Raw genomic sequence first — 26,339 nt, forward strand, 5'->3', positions numbered from 1 at the left:
TATGGCTCTGCAAGTACACTAGCAGGATGTGGGCTCCCTCTAATGGTACACAAAAGAATCACTGGCTAAGTACATTTCAGTTGTATTTAACTGTTCAGTATATTTGCATTTTACCTTGAACAACTGTTTGTCTTTAAACATTGATTCAGGTACAATTATTATTTATTTTAGTTGCAATCTTCTTTTCCAGCGCGTCATCTTTTTTCCATGTAAGCTTCTTCCGCATCCTCCTCTCTAACACCAACTGACCTCATGTCTTCCCTCACTACATCTATCAACCTCCTCTTTGGTCTTCCTCGAACTCAGCTCCATCCTCATCATCCTTCTACCAATATACTCACTCTCTCTCCTGTGGATGTGTCCAAACCATCGAAGTCTGCTCTCTCTAACTTTCTCTCCAAAACATCTAACCTTCGCTGTCCCTCTGATGAGCTCATTTCTAATCCTATCCAACCTGGTCACTCCTAGAGAGAACCTCAACATCTACATTTCCGCCACCTCCAGCTCTGCTTCCACACCACTGTCTTATAAACTTTGCCCTTCATCCTCGCAGAGACTCTTCTGTCACACAAAACACCTGACACTTTCCTCCACCTGTTACAACTTGCTTGGACCAGTTTCTTCACCTCCTTACCACACTCAACATTGCTCTGGACTATTGACCCCGAGTATTTAAAGTCCTCCACCCTCGCCATCTCTTCTCCTTGTAGCCTCACTTATCCCCCCGACCCCCACCCCCCATGCCTCTCATTCATGCACAGACAGGTATATGGTACCTTACTTCGAACTGCTCCTCCATCTGCTCCCTGCTTTCACTGCAGATCATGTCATCTGCGAACATCATGGTCCACAGGGATTACAATCTAACCTCATGTGTCAGCCTATCCATCACCACTGCAAACAGGAAGGGGCCCAGGGCTAATCCCTGATGCAGTCCCACCTCCACCTTAAACTCCTCTGTCACACCTACACCACACCTCACCACTGTTCTGCTGCCCTCATACATCTCCTGTATTATTCTAACATACTTCTCTGCCACTCCAGACCTCCGCATGTAGTACCACAGTTCCTCTCTGGGGACTGTCATAGGCTTCCTCTAGATCTACAAAGATGCAATGTAGCGCCTTCTCACATTCTCTGTACTTTTCCATTGACACTTTCAAGGTAAATAATACATCTGTGGTACTCTTCCTTGGCATGAAAACATACTGTTGTTCGTAAATATTCACTTCTGTCCTGAGTCTAGCCCCCACTACTCTTTCCTATAAATTTTGTGTGGCTCATCAACTTTATTCCGCTATAGTTCCCACAGCTCTACACATCACCCTTGTTCTAAAACATCAGCACCAGCACATTTTCCCTCAATTCCTCAGGCATCTTCTCACACACGAGAATTTTGTTGAACAACCTGGTAAAACAAAAACACCCACCCACCTCTGCTAGATGCTTCTATTCCTCCACATGTATGTCCAGTGGGCCTTTGTTGTCCATTTGTCATCCTCTTTAGTGCCTTTCTAACTTCCCCCTTACTAACCATTGCACCACACTTGCATCTTCTACTTTTCCTTTGCTCTCATTTTCCTCATTCATCAACTCCTCAAAATATTCTTTCCATCTATCCATTACACTACAGGCACCATTCAACATACTTCCATCTCTATATATTTCCATCTCTATCCTTAATCACCCTAACCTGCTGCATATCCTTCCCATGTCTATCTCTCTGTCTGGCCAACATGTATAGATTTTTTTTCTCCTTCTTTACTGTCCAACCTGGCATACATGTCATCATATACCTCTTGTTTGGCCTTTGCCACCTCTAACTTTGCCCTATGTCGCATCTCAATGTATTCATGTCGCCTCTGTCCTCTCAGTGTCCCACTTCTCAGCTAACCTATTTCCTGTACTTTAAGGTGCCACCACTAAGTCTCCTTCTCCCTTTCCTACCAGAAGATACACCAAGTAATCTCCTGCCCGTCTCTCTGATCATCTTGGCTGTAGTGGTCCAGTCTTCTGGAAGCTCCTCCTGCCCGCCAAGAGCCTGTCTCACCCCTTCTCGAAAAGCCACACAACACTCATCCTATCTCAGCTTCCAACACATGGCTCTCTACTCTGCCTTTGTCTTCTTAATTTTGCTCCCCACCACCAGAGTTACTTTACACTTAATTTAATCACTCATCAATTGCTATGATCAATGGAAAAATGAATTCACAAGTTTATCAAGAGATTTTGCAGAACATGAGGCCAACAGTTGCAGCTCAAAAGAGAATAGGTGTTGCAACAGTCCAAAACACAGAGTGGCTTGAGAAGAATAAGATACATGTTCTGGCGTGGCCCAGACAAAGTCCTGACCTCAACCCAACTGAGATGCTGTGGCATGACTTCAAGAGAGCCGTTCGCACCAGACATCCCAGGAATCTTGCTGAACCGGAACTGTTTTGTAAAGAGGAATGGTCCAAAATTCATCCTGATCATTGTGCACGTCTGATCTGCAACTACAGGAAATGTTTGGTTGAGGTTGCCAAGGAGGGTCAACCAGTTATTACATCCAAGTGTTCACTTAGTTTTCCTCCCTGTCCTGTGAGTGTTTCCATATGTTCTATAAACATTTGAAACCTTATAATTGTTTGTGTGATATTAGTTTAAGAAGTTTCCTTTATTCTCAGGATTTAGATGAAGATTTTATGACCAATTAATGCAAAATGTAAGAAATTCCAAAGGGTTCACATTCTTTTTCTTCTCACTGTACTCTCACTGTAAGAAATTTGAGAACCACTGTTAAAATTCCAGTACCTTGCGGTTACTTGTGGCCAGGCAGGACGATGTGGCACAGTCAATTCGTTCAGTATCTCCAGGAAAATGTGGGAATAAGCCTGCGCTCCACCACAGGATAATAGGCAGTTCCTTGTTGCTACGCTGGTCTTGGTTGCCAGGCCCACGGTATGAACTCATTGGGGAAAGCTCAATGTCACTGAGAGCACTCTGGGGCTTAAAAGGTCCTTGGTCCAGTGTATCATATGACACCATGATACGCTGTTCATCAGGGAAGGACGCAAAGGATACCCACACCCAACACAGGACACCAAACAGACCCAAACACAAACAGGACACCAGCCTGCCTCTCCCCGCCATCTGAAAGAACATAATGCAACATTTATAATTAGCAAGTTATCATAAAGCACAAAACACATTCTTCATACAGGAGCAAATGTATTTTTACATGCTATGATTTACTCACACATCAACTATTGTTTTACAAACTGGACTCTTGCTGATGAAGTTACTCTCAAACAGATTGAATTGTTACATAAAAGGGCGCTCAAAATATTTGCTAGGATCTCATGCCATCACTATCATATACAGTACTGGAAACGTAATCGATTACATTTTGCCACTTTTAAAGATTTTTATTATAATTTACGATATTTCTATACTATATACTTTTGTAGTATATACAAAACTCCACAGATTCACATCACCAGCATTAACAGATTATGTGAGGCTGAAGCCAACTTCAGGCAGAATCACCAGAGCTACAAGTAGAGGTGACTATGAAGTTCCCTATAGATGTGCCTCCTTTGCGTGGTCAGTCCTCTTTAGGGTTGGGCATAGTTTGAATTTGAGCGATTACGGTCCCAATTCAGGTTCCTCATTTTGATTCCGGTTCCAAACGATTCTCGATTCAGATTCTTTTAGGGGGCTGGGTCAAAAACGTTTGCATGGTTTAAAAAAAAAAGGTGTCCAAATTATGATCATCCATTTTCTTAACAGCCTGCAGCATTAACTAAAAATGAACATTTGACGTGGGGTTCTTGATAACCAAAATATTTTCTATGGGGTTGAGATCTGGAGACTGGCTAGGCCACTGCAGGACCTTGAAATACTTCTTACGAAGCCACCCCTTCGTTGTCCGGCCCGTGTGTTTGGGATCATTGCCATGCTGAAGGGCCCAGCCATCTTCAATGCCCTTGCTGATGGAAGGAGGTTTTCAGTCAAAATCTATCGACACATGGCCCCATTCATTCTTTCCTTTACAGGGATCAGTCGTCCTGGTCCCTTTGCTAAAAAGCAGCCCCAATGCATGATGTTTCCACCCCCATTCTTCACAGTAGGTATGGTGTTCTTTGGATGCAACTCAGCATTCTTTCTCCTCCAAACACAACAAGATGAGTTTTTACCAAAAGTTCTATTTTGGCTTCATCTGACCATATGACATTCTCCCAATCGTCTTCTGGATCATCCAAATGCTCTCCAGCAAACGTCAGACGGCCTGGACATGTACTGGCTTAAGCAGGGGGATTTGAGTCCCTGGTGGCATAGTGTGTTACTGATGGTAGCCTTTGTTATTTTGGTCCCAGGTCTCTGCAGGTCATACCCCCACCCTCCCCGTATGGTTCTGGGATTTTTGTTCACCGTTCTTGTGATCATTTTGAGCCCACAGGGTGAGCTCTTGCCTGAAGCCCCAGATCGAGGGAGATTATCAGTGGTCTTGTATGTCTTCCATTTTCTAATAAAAACACAGTTGATTTGTTCATACCAAGCTGCTTACCTCTTCCCAGGCTGGTGCAGGTCTACAATTTTATTTCTGGTGTCCTTTGACAGCTCTTTGGTCATAGTGGAGTAAAAGCAAACAGCCATTCACACCTACGGGCAATTTAGAGTATTCAATCAACCTACCATGCATGTTTTTGGGATGTGGGAATAAACCGGAGTACCCGGAGAAAACCCACGCAGGCACGGGGAGAACATGCAAGCTCCACACAGGCGAGGCCGGGATTTGAAACCCGGTCCTCAGAACTGTGAGGCAGATGTGCTAACCAGTCGTCCACCGTGCAACGGAGGTTTTAAATGTTTCGGGCTCATATTAAATAACCGCAGATTTGCTTTAGAGCGCTGTCAGAGCATTTAACATTGGGGGAAACAAAAAAGTACTTCTCACCTTCGTTACCGTTGTAGACGCATAGAAGTTCCGACCTCTTACGTATCCAAAAGTGGAATTTAATACACTGGGTTAAAGTAATGTTATGGTTGCTATGGGATGACAGGATGCAGTTTGGTCAAAGAATACATGAAGCTGGAGGGAATTAAAAAAAACAAAAAAACACTACTTCTGGATTCTTCTTCTACGTTCCAAAGCAGTACAGCTACACACTGTTACCCCCTGGAGTTCAATAGTGGTAAGGGCTCAGCACAGGTTTACAAATGCGTAAATTGATTTTAGAATCATCCACTCTACTTGCCGTGATAAAAGAAAAACACATGCACATGATTTTGGGACAGCTTTTACTGAAGAATAGTGCAACTAAAATAACTGACTTTTACCTGTGTCATATATGGTTTAAACCAGAGGTGGGAAAACTTGTGCTAAAGTCGGGCCACATTTTACTTTTAAAACGAATAGATGATCCAAGTCATTCGTGGATGACATTTAAAAAAATATTAAAATGTGTTTGTAAAATGTAAAAAATAATTCTCATTTATGTATGGCATTTATAATAAGTGAATTAATTAACCAAAAATGTTTATTTACTCTATTTTGTTTTATTAATTACAATAAATCAATTAACGAATATATAAATTAATACAACTAATGATTAAACTAATTATATGATTTTAAGAAACAAATGAATCAATATTGTAAAAAATAAAAACTCATAAAAGCATTAAAATCAACCAACTTAATGTGCGACTAAATTCATCCATCCATTTTCTGTACCGCTTATCCTCACGAGGGTGGCGGGCGTGCTGCACAGCTATGTTCGGGCGGGAGGCGGGCTACACCCTGAACTGGTCGCCAGCCAATCACAGGGCACATATAAACAAACAATGATTCACACCTACAGGCATTTTAAAGTCTTCAATCAACCTACCATGCATGTTTATGAGATCTGGGAGGAAACTGGAGTACCCGGAGAAAACCCACACAGGCACAGGGAGAACATGTAAACTCCACACAGGCGGGGCCGGGATTTTAACCCCAGTCCTCAGAACTGTGAGGCAGATGTGCTAACCAGTCTACCACCATGCCTCCCATGCGACTAAATATCGGGCCAATACCAGCCTTATTTGTAGGTATCGGGTACTCGTGAAGGCTGCCGATACCAGCTACCGATACTTAAGGTAAAAAAAAAAACTGACATGGTGTAAGTACTCCTCGCCAGTAGTTGGCACTATACTGTGGTGATTAGACACATCAGCGAATCATCATGTGTGTCAGAAAGAAAGAAAGAACGAAAGGTCTTTGTTTACAATTATCTGTCAATGTGTGAATTAAAATTGTATGTCTCAAAAGGGCGGCACGTCAGGCGACTGGTTAGCACATCTGCCTCACAGTTCTGAGGGCCGGGGTTCAAATCCCAGCCTCGCCTGTGTGGAGTTTGCATGTTCTCCCCGTGCCTGCGTGGGTTTTCTCCGGGTACCCCGCCTCTCGCCCGAAGTTAGCTGGGCTAGGCTCCAGCACGCCCGTGACCCTAGTGAGGAGAAGCAGCTCAGAAAATGGATGGATGGATGGATAGTTGAAGATAAACATGAATAAACAAACTCTTTGCAGTCGTAGTGGTTTGCCCTGGCCACCCCAAGTGACTAAATCCGAAAAGTAAATTGACTGTCTTTGAGACCTTGCTGTTTCTGGGTGGTGCCTTCCTTGCGCCTACCCAATGGGCGCGCTTACGTCACTACAAGCAATCTCAGTCCGATGTAGGGGAGTGGGACAATAACATAATATTAACCATCACGGACGGGGGTAAGTGCACGTATTAAATGCTTCGACATGGAAGTGTAGTATAACACTACCTAACTCGTTCGTATGCAGCTTGTAAAGCATGTTCAAACTCTTTGAATGCTCTGATGCTATAGGCTAGCATGATCAGCATGGAATGTAAACAAGCCGACCACAGTAGCCGGCTAGCTTGCCAACTTAGTTGAAAAGGAGATTTCGTGATACGTCAGATTTTTTGTTTTAAACTCTGTTGTTTTGTGTGCTCATAAAAACACTTTCTCATGATATAGACTCAGTAAAACGATAATAGCAATTAGCTTCATGCAAGCCGGTACATGTTTGCGCATGTGCAGTGGTGGTTTCAAACGTCACTGTTGTTGACGCTGTGGGGTTGGGCTATAATAAACCTTAAGTTTGTTGTTCTTGTTGGTTAACATAATGATATGAGTCACTGATAGGTAGCTGTATTCGACAAATGCTACTTTCTAACATCTAGAACATTGTTAAATACAGGAACATTCGTCAACGCTGTCATTCAGTGCTTTAGCCTTTGTACATGAATTTCACACACACACAGTAGCAATTTGACGAGAGTTACCAAAATGACACTGTCAAAATGTATAAGGTATATATGAAAGTGTAATATGTATAATTTAATATTTAATATTGTTTTGGCCTGCATTTGTTTATATGTTTGTTAGTTTTTAATCAAGGTTTTTTTTTTTGGGTATGACTGATTTAGTTTTTGTGCTTACTGGTATACAAAAATATGGGTAAGAGTAAGAATGCTTTATGTATGCCGTAATCCCTGTTTTTCATGTGGGTTCCCCTCCAAAAAACCGCAGCGAAAAGTCAAACTCCTCGAAAGACTTTTAAGAGATTTTTGTATAGTTTAAGCCAGAAATTACCCTTCCACACATTAAAAACATTCATGACACATAATATACAGAGAATATACAGGGATTTATCTTGGTTTCACTTTTTATATCACAGAAACATGGCATTTGAACAGGGGTGTGTAGACTTTTTGTCCACTTGTTTCGACTTGTAGAAACCTTCCACCCCTTTACAAACTTACCGCTAAATCTGACATAGTGGGGATTGCTGTATTATTGTGGAAACGCCTGTCATTCACATTCTCTTTGAGTTGCTTCGCACCTGTCAACCTCTTTGTAATGGGCATTACCACAACCTACAGGACTGTTATTTTCAATTTTAAAGCTGGGCTCAGCTTTGTTAAAACCTGTCTTTTGATTACCGGCAATGTTTTTGACATCCTGTCTCCTTTAAGAATGAATTGAGTTGCTGTTTGTTGTCTGCGACCCAGGGAGGAGGGCTGAGCATGATGAGCGGGAAGAGCCTCTTGCTGAAGGTGATCCTGCTTGGCGATGGAGGAGTGGGGAAGTCCTCCTTGATGAACCGCTTCGTCACAGATCGTTTCGACTCTCAGTCATTTCACACCATCGGTGTAGAGTTCCTCAACAGGGACCTTGAAGTTGATGGACGTCTTGTCACCCTTCAAATCTGGGACACCGCCGGCCAGGAGCGTTTCAAGTCCTTGCGCACGCCTTTCTACCGAGGCGCTGACTGCTGCCTGCTTACATTTGCCGTGAATGACCTGCAGAGCTTTCAGAACCTTGGCGGCTGGAAGAAGGAGTTCATGTATTACTCTGATGTGAAAGATCCTGAGCGGTTCCCTTTTGTGGTGCTGGGCAACAAGGTGGACATGGAGCAGAGGGAAGTAGGGGAGGACGAAGCGCGGGCCTGGTGCGAGGAGAACGGCTGCTGTCCTTACTTTGAGACCAGCGCTAAGGACGACACGAATGTCACAGCCGCATTCGAGGCAGCTGTCAGGGAGGTTTTGGCCACCGAGGATCATATTGACCACTCGGTACTGAGTGGGACTATAGATCTCCATGGCAACCGCAAAATATCTCATAGGTCCTGCTGCTGACGGGTCAGGTTTGAAACCTCTCTGCCCGTGGGTGGATTTGAGAGCCAGTGAGTTGCTGTTTATGGTACATGTAGAGCAGGTACATGTTGTTCTGTGATTTTTTTTTGGATAAGATACAGTGGAGGCTTAATTCTTTATTAATGCTGATAAGGTGTAATCTGAGGAGAGCAGTGTCAAGCGTGCTGCCGTTATAAAAGGGTTTTAGCCCCAACCAAGGTACAGCCGTGCTGAAACACTCTTCTTGTGCTTTGTCTGCTTCCAGTAATGTTGCACATTGCACACTCATCCTCATACCAAACTTTGCATCCGTTGTCTCATACAGATTTGCATCCATATTGCTTCCAGAACGATTACAAGTAGAACTTCCAAAGTCGAACACAATCCATTCTGTGGCGCTGGTTGACTTCATGTTGGTCTAATTTCAAGTAAGGTTTCAAGTGACATTTAAACATTCTCAACTAAGCTCGAAGAGAAGTTACTTTTTGGAACCATTTGTCAATTTTCAATACTGCTTGTCCTCATTAGGGTTGCGCATTGGCCTGTCACAACAATTACTATATCGACTTATCTTTTGACAAATAAAATGGACACGACAGTTTTTCCGGACTCGAGAAATTGTCGTTGTTGTGGTGGGCTGACAGTTGAATGGCTGTGTCATTTGCTGCTAGTGGGTTCATGGAACACCGGAAGACCGGTACACTCTTGCCGGTGTTTGCTCCCTCCAATACTTCACAGCCTTGCTCCTCGTGCAGCGCGTAGTTTCACGCAACAGAGACACTTCAGGGAAAGTTCACCGTTTATTATGGTCGCTAGCCCACGAGCTAACAAGCTAGCCTGCAAGCTAACGAACTAGCCCGCAAGCTATCAAGCTAGGGAGTTAAGGAGCTAAACAGCTCCCTCCACAGCAGCGATGTTGTTTAAAACATCAGCGCGTCGCTCCGAGTTGTTGTGTGTGCTGGTCTCCAATTAACACACACACGGGAAAGTTAACTGTTTATTATGTTTGCTAGCTTACAAGCTTGTGAGGTAATGAGTTAAGGAGCTAACAGATCACTGCATCGCGGCAACGTCGTTTAAAATGCACTTTGCTCTGAGTTGTTGTGAGTCCCCAGTTAATACACAGGGGAAAGTTAATTGTTTATTATGTTTGCCAGCCCATGAGCTAAGGAGCTAAACATCTCGCTCCACCGCGGCAAACCAGTTGAAAATGTCAGCGGCTCGCTCCGTGTTGTTGTGTGTATTAGTCCCCGGTTAACACAAGTTAACTGGTTATTAAGCGTAACCTCAATGGCACACGTTATTCAGCCAGTAGTTAAATACAGCGAACATCAACATATATTTGATTGACAGGTGAAGGGCTCGTCTTCAGCGGACCAACCACAAAGTCTTGCAGCTTGAGGGCGGGCCTTATTTTTCATCATTTCAGAGGCATAAAGAAAAACGATATTATAGTTTGATAATAGTTTGATAGTTTTGGGGAAAATATGGAATTTGGAAAGAACCTCATAACCCCCCCAAGTAAAGTTTTACAGTTTTAGTTTTCATTATTCATTTTTGCTTTCAGCACCCTGCTATTTATATTAGCATTCACTTTTTAAAATTGTATTGTTCATATTGTAGTAAGCAGTCAGGCAATTTCCTATGCCACAGTTTTCTTTTCTATGATTAGCATCACACTTCTCTTGGCCATCTTGGAGTTACAGTAATCCTTTAAATCAGGGGTGAAAAAGCACATTTTTGTCGCGGGCCAAATTGTAGTTACGATTTTCCTCAACGGCTGGGATGACAGTGAAACCATATACAGTAGTGTGAAAAAGTGTTTGCCGACTTCCTGATTTCTTATTGTGTTTGTTTGTCACATTTAAATGTTCCCCATCATCAAACAAATTTAAATATTAGTCAATGGCAACACAAGTAAACACAAAATGGAGTTCTTAAATTAAGTTTTTTTATTATTAAGAGAGAAAAAAATCCAAACCTACATGGCCCTGTGTGAAAAAATTATTGCTCCCGCTGTTAAAACATAACTGTGCTTTATTATATCTGAGTTCAATTTCGCTAGCTGCACCCAGGCCCGATACTGCCACACCTGGAAAGGAATCACTTAAATAGGACCTGCCTGACAAAGTAAAGTAAACCAAAAGAGCCCCAAAAGCTACACATCATCTGTAGATATAAAGAAATTCAGGAACAACTGAGAAAGAAAGTAATTGAGGTCTATCAGTGTGCAATAGGTTATAAAGCCATTTTTAAATGATCAGTTATCCACAAATGGCAAAAACATAGAACAGTGGTGAACCTTCCCAGGAGTGGCCGTTCGACCAAAATTACCCCAAAAGTGCACTGATGACTTATCCAATGGGTCACAAAAGACCGTACAATAACATCCAAAGAAATGCAGGCCTCACTTGCCTCAGTTAAGGTTAGTGTTCATCACTCTACCATAAGAAAGAGACTGGGCAAAAGTGGCGGCATGGCAGAGTTCCATGATGAAAACCACTTGTGAGCAAAAAGAACATTAAGGCTCATCTCAATTTTCCCAGAAGACATCTTGATGATCCCTAAGACTTTTGGGAAAATACTCTGTGGTCTTACGAGACAAAATTTGAACTTTTTGGAAGGTGTGTGTCCCATTGCATCTGGCATAAAAGTAACTGTGCATTTCAGAAAAATACCAACAGGAAAATAGGGAGGTGGTAGTGTGATGGTCTTCAGGCTGTTTTGCTGGTTCAGGACCTGGAAAACTTGCTGTGATAAATGGAACCATAGATTTGGATGTCTAACAAAAAAATCCTGGAGAAGAATGTCCGACCATCTGCTCATGACCTAAAGCTGAAACGAACTTGGGTTCTGTAGCAGGACAATGATCCAAAACACACCAGCAAGTCCACCTCTGAATGGTTGAAGAAAAACAAAATGAAGACTTTAGAGTGGCCTAGTCAAAGTCCCTGACCTGAATCCTATTGAGACTCTGTGGCATGACCTTAAAAAGGTGGTTCATGCTAAAAAAACATCCAATGTGGCTGAATTACAACAATCATTCATTCATTTAAAAACTGCATTTTGTGTTTACTTGTGTTATCTTTGAGTAATATTTAAATTTGTTGGAAGATGGAAAACATTTAAGTGTAACAAACATGCAAAAAAAAAAAAAAGAGAAATCAGGAAGGGGTCACAAATATTTGTAACTGTAACTGTTTAATCGCCTCATCATTTTATTACATTATACACAACAGATTGAGGAATAACTCTCAACATTATTATTACGTATGACAATTAGAAATTTAGGTTTAGACTTTAGCAAGAATCATGGAAGTTGACGCACATGATTTGCTTTCGCGGGCCACATCAAATGATGTGGCGGGATGGATCTGGCCCCCGGGCCTTGAGTTTGACACCATGCTTTAAATACTCAGTTAGCTGATATCTCATGAGATTTGCTTTTATCTCGTCTTGCATGATAACAGTTTGACTTTACTTTCAAGGAATATGTTTCCATATAATTTGGAGTTCAACTAAAATGTTATCACATTTGGGGCGTTCAGCTATGGAGGTTCAGGAGTATTTCGTTGACAGTGAAGTAAAAAATGTCAGTTATTAGGTACACAAATGGACAAATGTTTTTCAAAGCACACTTAATATCTCCTGGAGTGACTCAGCAGCCAGTGTTATACGTTAACAGTTGAATGCTATCAGGAGAAGTAAAGTATTTACTGTTTGTAAGCTGACAGCATCTGTAATCCAACCAGGCATGAACGTGATCATAACTGATACAGTGTCGGTACGAAGCAGCGATTGCCACAGCTCTAATATGTATTATTGTCTTTATTGTCATCAATAAAAAGGGAATTGTGAGCTTTGTTCCCCCCCCCGCAGCTGTTTTGCTGTTTTTACGACCAACCTAAACTGAAGCTCCAGGTGTTATTTTATTTCCGGTGATTCACGTACTGTATTTGGCCAGTGTTTTTTAATTTCCCTGCCTCTAACTGTTTATAAACTGCTGTTTATTTCTCTGTGAGAATCCCCTCCATTCCGTTTGTGTGCCGTTAATTCGCTTTGCCAACACTGCGTATTATTTGTACCAGGAATGGATGGGTTTGTTTCTCTGTTGTGAAAAGGAGGCTATGATTATTGCACTGAAAAAATGTTTTCCTAATTAGGGCATGCTTTTGATTCTACCTTCTTGATTGTGTGACAAGGTTTAACAATCCAGTCCTTTTATAAAAATACTACACTCACTACTACACTCATTCCGAAGGTCTCCTTGGTTTCACTGATAGCTTCTATTACACACATGTAGACCTCAGTTGAATGTGAGTACAAAGATAAAGCCGTGCACATTGCACACCGCTTCTAAACGTCATCCATACACTACCGGGTGAACCATACATTTAAGTATTCCCAAAACTACGATGTTTACCTAATTTCTGCTAAGTGGTACTTCAATTTCATTTCAACGTGTCTTCAGTACATGTGACTTTACATTTGGTACAAGTTTTTGAAAACCTTTAGAAAATATTTGTGATTTTTAATTCTCATCAATATATTGATTGCTGCTTAAATTATTGTATTGGACACAACATGTTGCTTTAATAAGATGATTTCCATGGCATTGTAGCACCATGTTTTCACATGTTGTCTTATGCTGCCAGCCTTGTGTTTACTGCTGATAATATCTGTGTTATAAAACAGCTGTGAGTGTGCGTGTGTGTGCGCGTAGTTCCAGTAATACTGTATGTGGACAATATCAAGGTTTTTCTAATTTTGCTTTCATAAACCACAGTAGATTTGAAGATGAAATGTGATTGAAGTGTAGACTTCAATTCAAGAGCTTTTCAACCACAAACAAATTGTCACTGTCATTGTCCAAATGATTCTGGACCTCACTGTAAGTGGGTGTGTATAATCAAGCGTCACTGTGAAACTGAACCCAAGCTATTCATGTACTGCCCGCCTGTTTTTGTTGTTGTTGTTTTTTTTTAAAATATAAGTTTAGTAAGTAGATTTAAAGATGAATTGTTGGACAGAGAGTGTGTACCTGTACTGTGTCTGGAGTGTGAACTGAGCTGGGCATTGTAAGGCCATCCCACTCACATGTCATTGTTGATGTTCTTTGACTTAAACAGAATCCTTTTGCCCTTCCCGGTACATTTCAATATTCAGTGTTCCTTGTCCTGCTAAAAAGATGTAGCCTAACAATGTTTACCTGAAATCTGTCATAGACAAAAGTCTGTTATTCATAAGCAGATCACATGACCTACAGTACTTATCATCTCGTTGTTTTAATATTTATGAATGTAAAACCTAATTTGGGCGGTCCCCATTAATGCCTGAAACAAATAATCAAGGGGCACATATTTCGTAATTGCCCAAATGACACTAAACATCTGTTTTGTTCAAAATAGTGAATTTGGTTAAAATTATGTGAAAGTTGTAATGTCCAACTTGTTTTTCACGATCTTGTTTCTTCCCTTGCTAAACTTTTTGCACTACATTTGATAAGACTGGTTGTCATTGATTGAATGTGAAATAAAACAAACTAAATCTATGAAACCTATTTTGTGTTTTTGTGCATGCAACAGTGGGTGCTTCTGTCTTGCCTTGTGGATCTGTGAAATAGTGCACTGTTATGATTTTATAATTTGAATATTTCTCTGGAAATATTTGCATTTACAGCAATAACCTCCACTGTCAAAATGATACATTATGATGCCATTTCAGAGTGCTCACAAGTGAAACATTCATTATATTGCAAATTAGCAGTAGGTATTGGCTTTCAATTTCCTTTGTTACAAGTACAGTAACTATATAATAGGAATTGGTATTTGACCAAACAACTATGTTATTTTTCTATTTATAATATATATATATTTTTGTTTATGCGTTGTCTTTGTTTAAATTTGTTTGATGATGTGAAACATTTAAGTGTGACAAACATGCAAGAATATACAAAATCAGGAACGGTGCAAACACCTCTTCACACCACTGTATGTTGTCCTCAATTGCTTCCAGAAACAATTGAATTAACAGTCGAGTCCACAAAATATTCTTACCAAGTAGTCCTTTTTCACTATCGGTAAAATATAGACTCAGATTAGAACCCTTGGTTCTTCATACTTACTGTTCTAATGTAAAACAGAAGTACATTTTTTGTTTGCTTCAGCTAAGAAGGGAAATTTTCCCTCTTGTCCAGGTGCAATGGCCAGGTAGCCCAGTATTTCTGTTCTTGCAGTGGGTAATTGCATTTTTATTCTTCCTTCACAATTTAAAAAAAAAAAAAAAACCCATAGCACGGATTAACCACTCACACTCTAATTCCCCACAGATTATATTGTGAACGAAAGGAATATAGGCACAGTCAGGGAAGATCAGAACAGCAAACTGGCACTCGATACTGACCTATAATGGCTCAGTTCAAACAAAACTAGCAAGCAATCAGGGTAAAATGGTTCAGTACGCAAACACAAAAAAGCCAATTTCCCATGAAAACAGAAAATAATGAAGGGAATCATAGGTTGCAACAGTAATTAATTACAATGACATTTGTCAGGAACTGTCAGATAAATTTTCAGGGTAGGGGGAGCACAGCATTCCTCCTCGATCCTGCAGAAGCTGGCCATGCAGGTCATAGCCTCCCTTCTTGGCCCTGCACCTCAGCCTCCTCAGGTTCTCCTGGTTCATCGCCAGCTGCATGGAGGACAAAAGAGGAGCGAATACAAAATGGCTAACAAAAACACTGCATCCCCGCAGCACAATGTGTCAAGAAGCCAAGGATGCAGGGTGAATACATCTTTCAGGTACTCTGCACACAAACTAAAATGTTCCTTTTATTATCAAATACCAACAACAGAAAAGCATACAGTATAATCAAACAGCCAGCTGCCACTTAACGAATGCTCTACTTGCAGCCAGATAAAGCTTTCACCAAAAATAAAACTATGTTGCTAGTTAAAAAAAAAGAAGCCTAAAAGTTAATACTGTCTCAGTAAGTCAAAAGATGTTATACAAGAACTACAACAAAATTCCTTGAGAATGCGAGCCATAATGCAAATTCAAAGTACCTCAGTCATGTAATAAAATGAGTCATTAATATCTCTATACAAGAACAGCAATGTCCATGGTGTCCCAATTCATCTAGTGCAAGAGCTATAACACTCACTCTGACTTAGAAAATATACTAATGCTTAGCTTTGATTGACGCTATCGAACAGGTTGTAGTTATAGTTTGCAATTGTGGAGAAATGCATGTCTTATAATAAGAGGTGTTCTCTAATACTGTATGTTGTTACTATACTTGTTTAGCTCCATTAGATGACCACTCAGTATGATGCAGTGGAGTCCAACTGCCAAAATACATTTCACAGTGGCAATCAAAATAGAGTAGTAATAATAATAATAATACAGTTGATTTATAACTCGATTTTCATTCAGTAAAACCTCAAAGTGCGACAAGCACGCTATACGTGTTAAGGTGGAATTCATAAGAGCTCTTGCAAATGTTTCTCGATATTATTAGTGTTCATCCTATAAGAATGGCAGGTACAGTAAGTGTGCTGTACTGTGGTTTTAAAGCTGAGTCATTTCAGAAGTGATTTTTGTCCAGTGAGGTTACTTGGCAATTTAACACTTTAGTCATCTCACAAGTATGAGAAACAAATTCAGATCGTACTCGTTCAAACTTAACAAGAAAGTCCTTTTGTTGTGAGGAAGAAATAGCCAAATTATCTACAATTCCTTTAGCCAACTCACTCACAATCCATCATTTCTATTATTCAACAAGAAGTGGAGGTCATGGTTGCTGTCCCAGAGGAGCCCCATGGACGCTGTAGAAAGGTCACGACCTCTCTTTGTCTACAGGACCCTTTCCCCTTGACACATAACCTCTGGTGGAGACTTGTCTTGCAGCTGGCCCCCAAACTAACTTCTCATTGGCCACTTTTTCCAAAAAGACCCAACTCTATTGTTGAGGCTGCTCGCCAGCTCGTGAGAAAAGTCCCAGAGGTTAGCTGCGAGACTGCAAATGCGTGCTTGTCTGTCACCATGACAACCAGATGTGAGGAACGACAGCCAAGGTTACCGCATAATCCCCATTGTCCGCTGCATGTGCTTGCAAATTGGCTGTTATTGAGTTCATGTTAATTAATTACTGCTTTTTGAGCTATTTTTGAGTATAGTGGAAAGTATAATCTTTCATTAATTGTATCTAGACACTAACCGTTAACCAAGTAAAAAGCCCTCATCCTCGAAATCACAGGCTTAGTGGTGTGACATAAGAGTAAAATGTATCGCAACCCTCAGCCCTCATAAAAAAAGTAAAACAACAATGCAAGATGTAAAGAAATAACAAAAAACATTTGAAAGTCTGTGGCCCTGAAGACCCCGAAAAGTTGTTACACTGACAAGTGATGGGAAGGAAGAAAATGGTTGCAGTCCCTTTAATTCAGCCTTGTTGTGTGCAGACAGGAAGCTGGCGAGCCTAACACCGTGCACCTATGCCCTTCCTCCCCAGATAGCGCAACACCGCAAAGTTATAGGTGGTTGACATGGTATAGGTCAGCTGCAAAAAGAAAACAGCAGACGGGTTGACTCATTAGAAGACAGGAAAAACAAAGACATGATTAAGTGGTAATGACATTAATTTGATCCCACCCGTGTAATAGGCTATGTAATGGGGCATGGGAGTATAATGGGCCCACCATTTGCCTGGCTGGGAAACCAGCAGACATTACAGCACTATGATGATGTTTATTGTCAGCTGAGAATGGGGAACAGTAAGCGATAGTCCTAAAAGTCATCAGTCATGCAGGCCTGAGATGCCTCGCCGCCTCCGCTTGTAGCGTCACAACTCACATGAGCCTTAAATACCGCTGTGTACGAGCGAAAGGAAAAAGGACCCCAATGGCTGGATAATAACTCACCAGAGCCATGAGCGTGATGCCCGCGCCGACGAAGGCAGCGATGTAGAGGTCGTAGGTCATTCGGTACTGATAGGAGAGGATTTGCATTAGTGCTTATATACTGTAACATGTCTATTTAGAGCACAGCCTCTGGCCTCCATTACCTCCCTGGTCTTGCAAACTGTAGACAGAGTTATTCCACAAGCTTTTCCTGGCACTGCGTTCCACGGCAGGAGCCCTGTTGACGTCAGGTTGCTCTAATCAATTGGATGCAATCATCACCTGCACGATTTATGATTTCAGGCTTGTTATTCCTCCACACACTCTATAAAATACCCAGAAACCTCACAAGCCTCGGTCCCAAAGCTTATTGATGTCTCCATTAACAAAAAAAAAAAAAAAAAAAAAAAAAAAAAACAACTCTGCTTTTGAGCGACTGCTAGAAATTCAGCCTGTTATTTTTACTTCCTGTTTATTAAAAAGCAGCAGGGGAGTTCCCTGCAGAGGTTTTTCACCAGCAAAATGAATGAGAAAAAGGAAACAAAATCTTAGCCAATAATATTTCTATTTGCTTTAAGTGTGTAAAATAGGATGTTTGATGTTTTAAAAGCTGCCAAATACACAATGTGAATTAGATTCATAAACTTTTTTTCAAATCGAAACAAAAGGATATAATTTGAAGATTTTTTTAATTACATTTTTTTTTCTCATAACTAGATAAGAAAATATCTGTCAGCTCCTAAAGCCATCAGCTACTACATTGTCATGTGCACAGCGCCCTTACTTTTGAGATCTTATGAAACCAAGTCTAACATGCACACGCATGCGCACATAAACATTTCTTGGAGAGTGTTAAATATATTTTAGAAGTTATCATTTATTTGCTTAGCTTGCATTAGTATTATGGACATTTTTTAGAAAGAAAGATGTCTCGCCTTCAAGAAGATGACTCAGCATCATCCCATGGAAGGGCGCCTTGACCAAGGACGTGATCGGATGTGGTCGGGGACGTGACAGGTGTTGGTCTGGTCCCATGTTTTGTGTTGTGTTTTAGTGCTTAGAACATTGTGTCTTGTAAAACCCTCCTATTTTCAAATAAATGTACGACGGGGGAGATTGTTTAGAGCGTGTTGAGAGGCTGTAACCTGAACAATCTCCCATGCGCCCTCCTCATGAGAAAAATAAACCAGCGTCTTCATTCCTTTTGTGTCTATTTTTTATAATGTTGGGTGAGATAAATCCAACATTAAAATTTTCCATCAAAAATCCATGCTGGGGTATTGAAAACTGTTGAGAGGAACTTTTACATAACAACCCCTCCCCCTTTCCTCTGAAATCTAAAGCTTCTTGCTGGAGGTAGCTTTCCAACATCTATATTGTTTTGGCAAGAATAATAAAGTCAATATGTTATTGACTACTTGTTGGACTGAATTGGGATTCGCTGGAAAACATCAGCGGACAACGATGTGGACTTTACCATATTGCCGTGCATCCACACACAGCTGGTTGATGCTCGCCGGGGTCTCGGTCAAGACGTCGATGGTGTGGCAGGTGGCACCCATGTTGTAGAAGAAGTAGACGGGCAGAGTCGACAAGGCGAACACCAACAGCCACAGCAGAGACAGCACGTATGTCATCACTATAAACTACGCGAGAAAGCAGGATGAACATCATTTGCCTCTGAGCCTTCCAAGTGTGTTTTTATGTGCCTCATTTGGTGACCACATTAACCTCTTCTCTGATTACTTCACTTAATATGTCTTTATGTCTCCCTACCCCTCCTTCTACACAATCACTCACACATGCTTTGTACCCTCATCTTCCCCAAAGAGCTTTTAACAGGCCTTTGAATTTTCAGCTCGGGCACACACCGGGACCGATGTGTATTAAGCCACATCCAATCTCCCCGATCCCCATTACTCGTACCCACTGCGGGCCCTCTCACCGTGGAGCTGAGGCAGCGGCCACACATGGTGCTCCGGAACTCCCCAAAGGTTTGCTTGGCAACGCTGGTGGTGTAAAAGCCTTCTGCCAGCAGCATGATGCAGTAGAGGAAGAAAAAAGAGGCCAAGCCGTAGATGACGTACTGGAAATACTGAATGCTAAGAGGGAGGAGGAGAGCCACTGGTCAAGATGCAGGTTTTCAAAATACAGACCTAATAATCCAATCATTACGCTGATTGTGAAATAATCACTTTTATTCTGTCTTAACTAGAACAACAACATGACATCTGCTATCCCCCAAATTTATCAACTCATGAACCATATTCGAAATTTGGTTAAAGTGACAAAACTGTATTGGCAAAACATCGACATGTACTACAAACTATAGCATGATAATGAATCAAATAGTTTAGTCGCAACATGAATAAAACAACTTTTTCGCCATTAACCAAATACATAATTAAACGCCCATCCCTAAATTAAATGTACCACATACATGTAAGCAAGGGTGATGTAATCCTGCAGGTTACGGGCAAAGTAAGTCTCGATGAGCCTTTCGGTCTCGGTGAGTGCCTGATGTCCACATCCACAGAAGAGGGCGATGCCAGAGAAGCACAGCAGTGTGGCGACCAGAGAGCAGTATGGTATCCCACCCAGGCAACGCATACAGCACTCATAGCAACCTGCAACCACCGCCAAGTCGGGACAGACTGTATTAGCGACTGGCAGTGTTGGGAAAGTTGATTTTCTACGCGAACTAGTTCAAAGTTCTGTATACCATTTCAAAAATGACTACTTCAGTTCATAATTCAAAATTTCGAACCAAATCCACCATTCCAGAAATGAACTAGTTTTGTTTTTGTTTTGTTCTCAATATGTTGCTGAAGGGATATTACCCTCAAAATACTGGCATTGAATTTCTCCATTGTTGGCACCCATTCAGTCCACACTAGTAGCCAGCTGCAGCTTTCACCCTACAATCTCAAAAACATGAGGAAAAATGTGCTGCTTGAATGGGCTTTTTTTAAATGAGGAATTAAAACAAAAACAGGACTTTTGTCCTTAACGTGCAAACAAAAACACGCATTGATAACTTTTCAATACTAGAAGTTCTGGCTGACTATATGAAAATATTTTATTTTATGTATTCTTATATTACAAAATGTATGCCACGGTAGATGACGGTGATGGTTAGCACATCTGCCTGTGAATATGAGTGCGGTTGTTTGTTTACACAGTATGTTCCCTGCAATTGGCTGGCAACCAGCTCAGGGTGTACCCTGCCTCTCGCCCAGAGTCAGCTGGGATAGGCCCCAGCACGCCCGCAACCCTGGTGAGGATAAGCGGTATGGGAAATGGATGGATGGATGTATTACAAATCAAAATAAATTCCATATCAACACTAGGGGCACTATGTAAAAGGAGTACATAGATAAAAGATGAAGGAATGAGAAAAGAAAAAAGAAAAAAAAGAACAGTGTGGCAGAAAGTAGAAATATGGATGCCATGTTACCTCTGTGTGTTACCTATAAAATAAAGTGAATAAGAATATATATGTAAGACTACTTCTTGAGAATACCACAAATTAGAAAGTAAAACTGTGACAGGACAAATGAAGCCATACTAAATCACATCATCGTTTACGCTTTACTCACACTTCGACTGTATTCTACTATCATACCATTTAAATGTGCTTTCATTGGTGATATGAGGGCGGCATGGTGAACGACTGGTTAGCACATCCGCCTCACAGTTCTGAGGACCCGGGTTCAAATCCAGCCTGGCCTGTGTGGAGTTTGCGTGTTCTCCCCGTACCTGCATGGGTTTTCTCCGGGTACTCCGGTTTCCTCCCACATCCCAAAAACATGCATTAATTGGAGACTCTAAATTGCCCGTAGGTGTGAATGGGAGTGTGAATGGCTGCTTATATGTACCCTGCGATTGGCTGGCGACCAATTCAGGGTGTACCCCGCCTCTCGCCCGAAGATAGCTGGGATCGGCTCCAGCATGCCCGCTACCCGCGTGAGGATAAGCGCGATGGAAAATGAATGAATGAATGGTGATGTTGACAAAGGGCATTTAACACTGTCTGCCTCCTTGCGATGAGGGAATATTTGTTGGTAAAGATAAAAAAAAATTCTGTTTCACAAAATGGCTCCCTTTTTTGCATCAGTTGCCTTACATTATATGGATTGCGAGGAAACTCGAGACATGGGAATAAAGAGGGAATTTCAATATATGAATTTTTATACTGCGCCGGTAGTTTGTCCATTCTTCTCTACAAATTCATGTTACAATAAGTTAAATTTGTTATGTCTGCCTGAGTTTGTCAGAGCAAATTTAGTGTTCTATTCCATATGACGTGTTCAACATTTTTCACATTGGCTTCTTCGTTAAATAAAAATGAACATATTTTCACCCCCCACCCCCCAAAAAAAAAAAACCTAACTATTGCATTACCATAGCGTTTAAGTATGGGTCCCTCTCAACAGCCATCTGCTGCCAAACAAATCTTTCTTCACTTTCTAAAGCTACAAATTCTTAAAGTGATGTGTTGTCTGAATGGATGCAGTGGTCAAGGGCATGCGTCTGATGTGACCCCAGCTCACACCCTGACTCCATTCATGAGGCAGCATGGCCACTGTGAGAAAAAGGGGGAGGTTGACGAAGAGAGATGCTGCTTTTGTGCCTGCAAAGACAACAGTCTTTGTCCCACGGCGTGGTGGGGCACAAGGGCCGCCAATGTCCCACAAACAAAGCCCAGAGGCACCTCTATGATTAAGATTCGTACGCACACATTCATTGACTTCCTTCAGAGGAGAAAGTGTGATAGTGGCGAGCAGTCATGTGGCTGTAAAAGCTAACAATCCAACAGTGTGAATCCATGCCAATGCAAAACTTCATGCAAGTATGTACACACAGGATGACAGACTGTGGTTGGTACCAATGCAGTGGTGCCAAGCATATACGGTACAGTACGTAACACAAGGACATAGCTGTACTAGCCAAGTGTGTATGTGTGCATGCTCGCTTTACTCATAGTGGCCCACTTTTCAAAATCACAGCCTATAGGGAAGAAATCTCCCCCCCCACCCCCCCACACATTAGACCAGCAGAGAAGCAGGGAGAAAATAACACGCAACCATCCATTAAAGGTTTGGTACATGGCCACAGGCCAGTCTCAACTGCTATTGGGTGAGAGCCTGAACAAAGTTGCAAAGCAAATCACAGTCAGGCTATGAAAGAGACAGACATCATTCACAGTTATTTCACACCTTTTCCGAGCAAAAACACCCTGCTAGTCCCCCACCTCCACCCACTGGGAGGCAGGTGAGAGCATCAAAAGCCCATTCTGTACGCACAAAAACACAACAGCCTGATTTGAGGGGAGAGATTTGTCTCAAAATTATTTACACAAATATATATGTGCGAGTTACCCATTTTTTAAATCCATAAATATATCCACGATTTACACGTTTTAAATCCACAAATCTATCCACAATTTACATGTTTTTTTTGTATGTTTTTTGTATGTTGTATGTTTGTATGTTTTGTAACTTATCGTTTGTAAATATTCACTTCTGCTTGTGAATTGTTAAAGGTGCGTTTGTGGATCAGCCGCCACGCGCATTTATTTTTGAGACAAACGTAACGCAGGTTTCAAGATATTCATACACACAAGTTGAGAATATTCACACGAGTGGGAAGGCCCGTCCCTCCATCCACTAGGCGGCAGTGTTGCTGTCTCCGTTGATGAATTTTTATGGGAATATTTACAAATGATAAGTCATGATAAACACACGTAACATAAAAAAAAAAAAACTTGTAAACCGCGGCTATATTTGTGGCTCTCAAAAACGTTGAAAGTCGTGGATATATTTGTGGATTTGGAAAAACACGTGTAAAACGCGGATATATTTGTGGATCTGAAAAACGCGTAAATCACAATTATATTTGTGTAAGAAAATTGGAGACAAATCGCTCCCCATACTGAGTGGCCACAACATTAGGTACACCTCCACATTCAAACATTAGAGCTGCTCTTACAAATTATGATGAGATTTTAATGTAACTAAGTTTATGATTGTCATTGTCATAACCACATGTTCTTCATCTTATTCAGATGGCACTATGAATCTGTAGTTTTGTACAGCTTATTGTATTGGTGTGCCTCCAGTACTGTCGAAGTGGCTCCACAGTGGCGCACACGTATTAACGATCAAAAGGCACCTTGTGGCAATTAACCAATTCGTGACGTCATGCGAAGGACGAGGCTGTAAAAGTGATAGTTATATAAATATAGAAGTTATAGTTATATTTTGTACTCGCTAATAGTTACAAATAAACTTTTTTTTTTGTTTTAAATACGTTACACAAAATGAATTAGAGCATAAAGCCAAAGCATGAAATAGTCCCTTACAAATCAGTGGAGCGTCACTTGTTGAGTGGCAGACCTCTACGTCGGCAATAGCGTCCGCCAGTGAAACCAAATTACGAGGGTGAAGTTCGAGCAGAAGTGATTAAAAAAAAAAGCAAAAGGAGAAGCAAAGGAGGCTGAAGTCTCACCCATGTCTGCCAGGATGCGTTGAGGACGCGAGGGCTTGTGTCCTGCTTGCAGCTCTTCCACTGACGATATGCACCGAATCCGCCAACTCGGCCCCCGTGTTATCAATCCAACTCCCTCCAACAATGGACAGAGCCATCGGCGATTGCTACAACAACCTTAAAGCAACAATGTCGCCTTTCAGTGAGCTCCAAAGGCGGGGGGGGGATTATGAAGAGGCCAAGTTTCTCACAGACTTCGTTGTTATTTTATGCATAGACGCATTCTCGTACAAGAGCGACTTGCAATACATGCAAATTGGGACTTTAAAAAAAAAAAAAAAAAAAAAAATCAATCACTGTTATCTTGGAGTCTTGCAGAAACTTTAAAGTCACTTTTAAACAGGATGAGAAACGGACACGATTCGTTTAGGTCAAGGATGTCAAACTCAAATTCACGGTGGGCCAAAATAAAAAATTGGGACAACGTCAGTTTTGGTCAGTCATGTCGAGGATTACAAAATTCATATAACTCTTAAATTGGAAACCAATTCCCTCAGGAATAAATGGTAATTTACAGAATTTAATGGAAATTATCTTCAACATTATTAAATTCCAGGCCCAGTAGGGAACTCAATGTAAAGAATGTGTGTCAGTTTTCTTGGCTATTGGAATTTATTTTTTAAATTTAAGATCTCAAAAATATCATACAAAAATAAATGTGAATATTTGTCAAAATTCTGCTTTGTATGCTCAGCATGGTGGATTAGGGGTAATTTAGCACATTTAGACAGTTTTGAGGTTCAGGGTTTGAATCAGGGCTCAGGAGTTTTCATCATCTATCTATCAAACGTCAATAACTGTGCTGCTCTCTGCTTCCTTACTTGTCCTCCGGGTATAACATTTTCTGAATCTGCGCCCTGTGATTGCCTGGGCCCAGTATCTAAAAAAAAAAAAGTAATCTGAATCCGAAAATGAACAAATTGATCTTGTAGTTTTTGTCCTGGTATTTCAAAGAACTTCCAAATAGGCTCAGGCCAAAAAAGAAAAGAGAGAGCAAAAAAGCCTGCACTTCATTACGACCACAAGGTGGCAGTTTTCCTCTGCCACAACCTCTCCCAAGTCTCATTCCATAACGTTATCCTTTGCATCGCTTAACATCCAATAATCCTGTCTTGAAAAATGTCTAGCTATTATCAGCAAGTGAATTTTTTTAAAAAATGTGCTTTAATTTAGGCCCCACGTGAGTTCGTTTCATGAAATATATAATTTTGCAAATGGTGGATGTGTGATTTTGTCATGGAGCTTTTTATTTCCTCTACAAATTACTCTGACAGAACAGCCCCATTAGATAATTTATTTTGGAGCTACCAGTGAGAAAATCCTCAGAGAGACAGCCAAGTTATACAAGGCTTACTCTCCTCTAACCAGGCGGTTAAGTCATGTTTTACTACGCTCAAATGTGGATTTCCCCCCATCACCATACTTTGGAGAGAGGAAGTAAAAATATTCAACTGAAAGAATGTGGTTGCACAGGTGTGCACACCCTCTTATTACTGGGATGTGACTGTATTCAAAATTAACCAGCACACACCTTCTACCATTGAAAGTGCCGCTTTTTAATACCAAATAAAGTTTAGTTGTTCTAGTAGGCTTTCCCTGACATTTTGTGTTTTCTAGCAGAACCCACTGACAGCTATTTTGAACTGTTCAGAACTCACTCCACCTTAGCTAAGGCCGCAGTTCCAGCTGAAGAAAAACAGTCCAAAGCATGATGCCGCCAGTGCAATTCTTCACTGTAGGTATGGTGTTCTTTTGGTGATGATCAATGTTGTTTTTGTGACAAACTACCTTTTGGAATTATGGCCAAAATGTTCAACCTTGGTTTGAATGAAATCATACAAGGAAAAAGGTTAGCTTAGAAGACGTGGGACACTGAGAGGATCGAGGAGAGGCTCATCAGAGGGACAGCCAAGGTTCGATGTTTTAGAGACAAAGTTAGAGAGAGCAGACTTCGATGGTTTAGACACGTCCAGAGGAGAAATAGTGAGTATATTGGTAGAAGGATGATGATGATGGAGCTGCCAGGCAATAGAGTGAGAGGAAGACCAAAGAGAAAGTTGATGGATGTCATGAGGGAAGACATGAGGGCAGTTGATGTTCGAGAGGAGGATGCAGGAGATAGGCTTACATGGAAAAGGATGACGTGCTGTGGCGACCCCTAAAGGGACAAGCCCAAAGGAAAAGAAGAAGACTGGAGCTGCTTACCCCGGCAGCTATATAG

General features: G+C 41.3%; 4 protein-coding genes across 7 annotated transcripts in view; 2 read left to right on the plus strand and 2 right to left on the minus strand.

The window, feature by feature from the left end:
* Positions 1 to 2,605, plus strand: part of znf185 (zinc finger protein 185 with LIM domain) — a 27,875-nt gene extending 25,270 nt beyond the window's left edge. Inside the window, exon 32 of one of the 2 annotated variants that reach the window (XR_009769173.1) lies at positions 1,951 to 2,605. The gene's annotated coding sequence lies outside the window, so the exon portion shown is untranslated. The remainder of the gene's footprint in view (positions 1 to 1,950) is intronic. The other variant, XR_009769174.1, reaches the window with a different exon arrangement.
* Positions 1 to 5,097, minus strand: part of fut11 (fucosyltransferase 11 (alpha (1,3) fucosyltransferase)) — a 10,586-nt gene extending 5,489 nt beyond the window's left edge. For 2 of the 3 annotated variants that reach the window (XM_061685473.1, XM_061685472.1), the window contains exons 1-2: positions 4,940 to 5,097; positions 2,794 to 3,132 (exon numbers count right to left, since the gene is read on the minus strand). In XM_061685473.1, the coding sequence (XP_061541457.1) occupies positions 2,794 to 3,132 (339 nt within the window). In that variant the 5' untranslated portion in view covers positions 4,940 to 5,097. Of the gene's footprint in view, positions 1 to 2,793; positions 3,145 to 4,939 lie in introns of those variants that run through there. The other variant, XM_061685471.1, reaches the window with a different exon arrangement.
* Positions 5,098 to 6,652: 1,555 nt separating this feature from the next.
* rab9b (RAB9B, member RAS oncogene family) lies at positions 6,653 to 14,206 on the plus strand. Its single transcript, XM_061686247.1, has 2 exons — positions 6,653 to 6,742; positions 8,046 to 14,206. Exon 2 carries the CDS (start codon positions 8,061 to 8,063, stop codon positions 8,670 to 8,672), a length of 612 nt encoding a protein of 203 aa, XP_061542231.1. The 5' UTR covers positions 6,653 to 6,742; positions 8,046 to 8,060; the 3' UTR covers positions 8,673 to 14,206.
* A 1,280-nt stretch (positions 14,207 to 15,486) lies between these two features.
* Positions 15,487 to 24,216, minus strand: LOC133407570 (myelin proteolipid protein-like). Its single transcript, XM_061685607.1, is given in 9 exon segments — positions 15,487 to 17,229; positions 17,591 to 17,656; positions 17,734 to 17,807; positions 19,047 to 19,215; positions 19,515 to 19,671; positions 20,010 to 20,196; positions 24,080 to 24,127; positions 24,130 to 24,169; positions 24,172 to 24,216. Coding segments are annotated over 9 exon segments (867 nt in total). The 3' UTR covers positions 15,487 to 17,148.
* Positions 24,217 to 26,339: the final 2,123 nt, after the last annotated feature.

This window comes from Phycodurus eques, chromosome 9 (assembly GCF_024500275.1).
Source record: "Phycodurus eques isolate BA_2022a chromosome 9, UOR_Pequ_1.1, whole genome shotgun sequence".
NCBI lineage: Eukaryota > Metazoa > Chordata > Actinopteri > Syngnathiformes > Syngnathidae > Phycodurus > Phycodurus eques.

Bases quoted from the DNA above. Each gene is read 5' to 3' on its own strand.
- rab9b (XM_061686247.1), top strand. From the start codon at position 8,061: ATGATGAGCGGGAAGAGCCTCTTGCTGAAGGTGATCCTGCTTGGCGAT.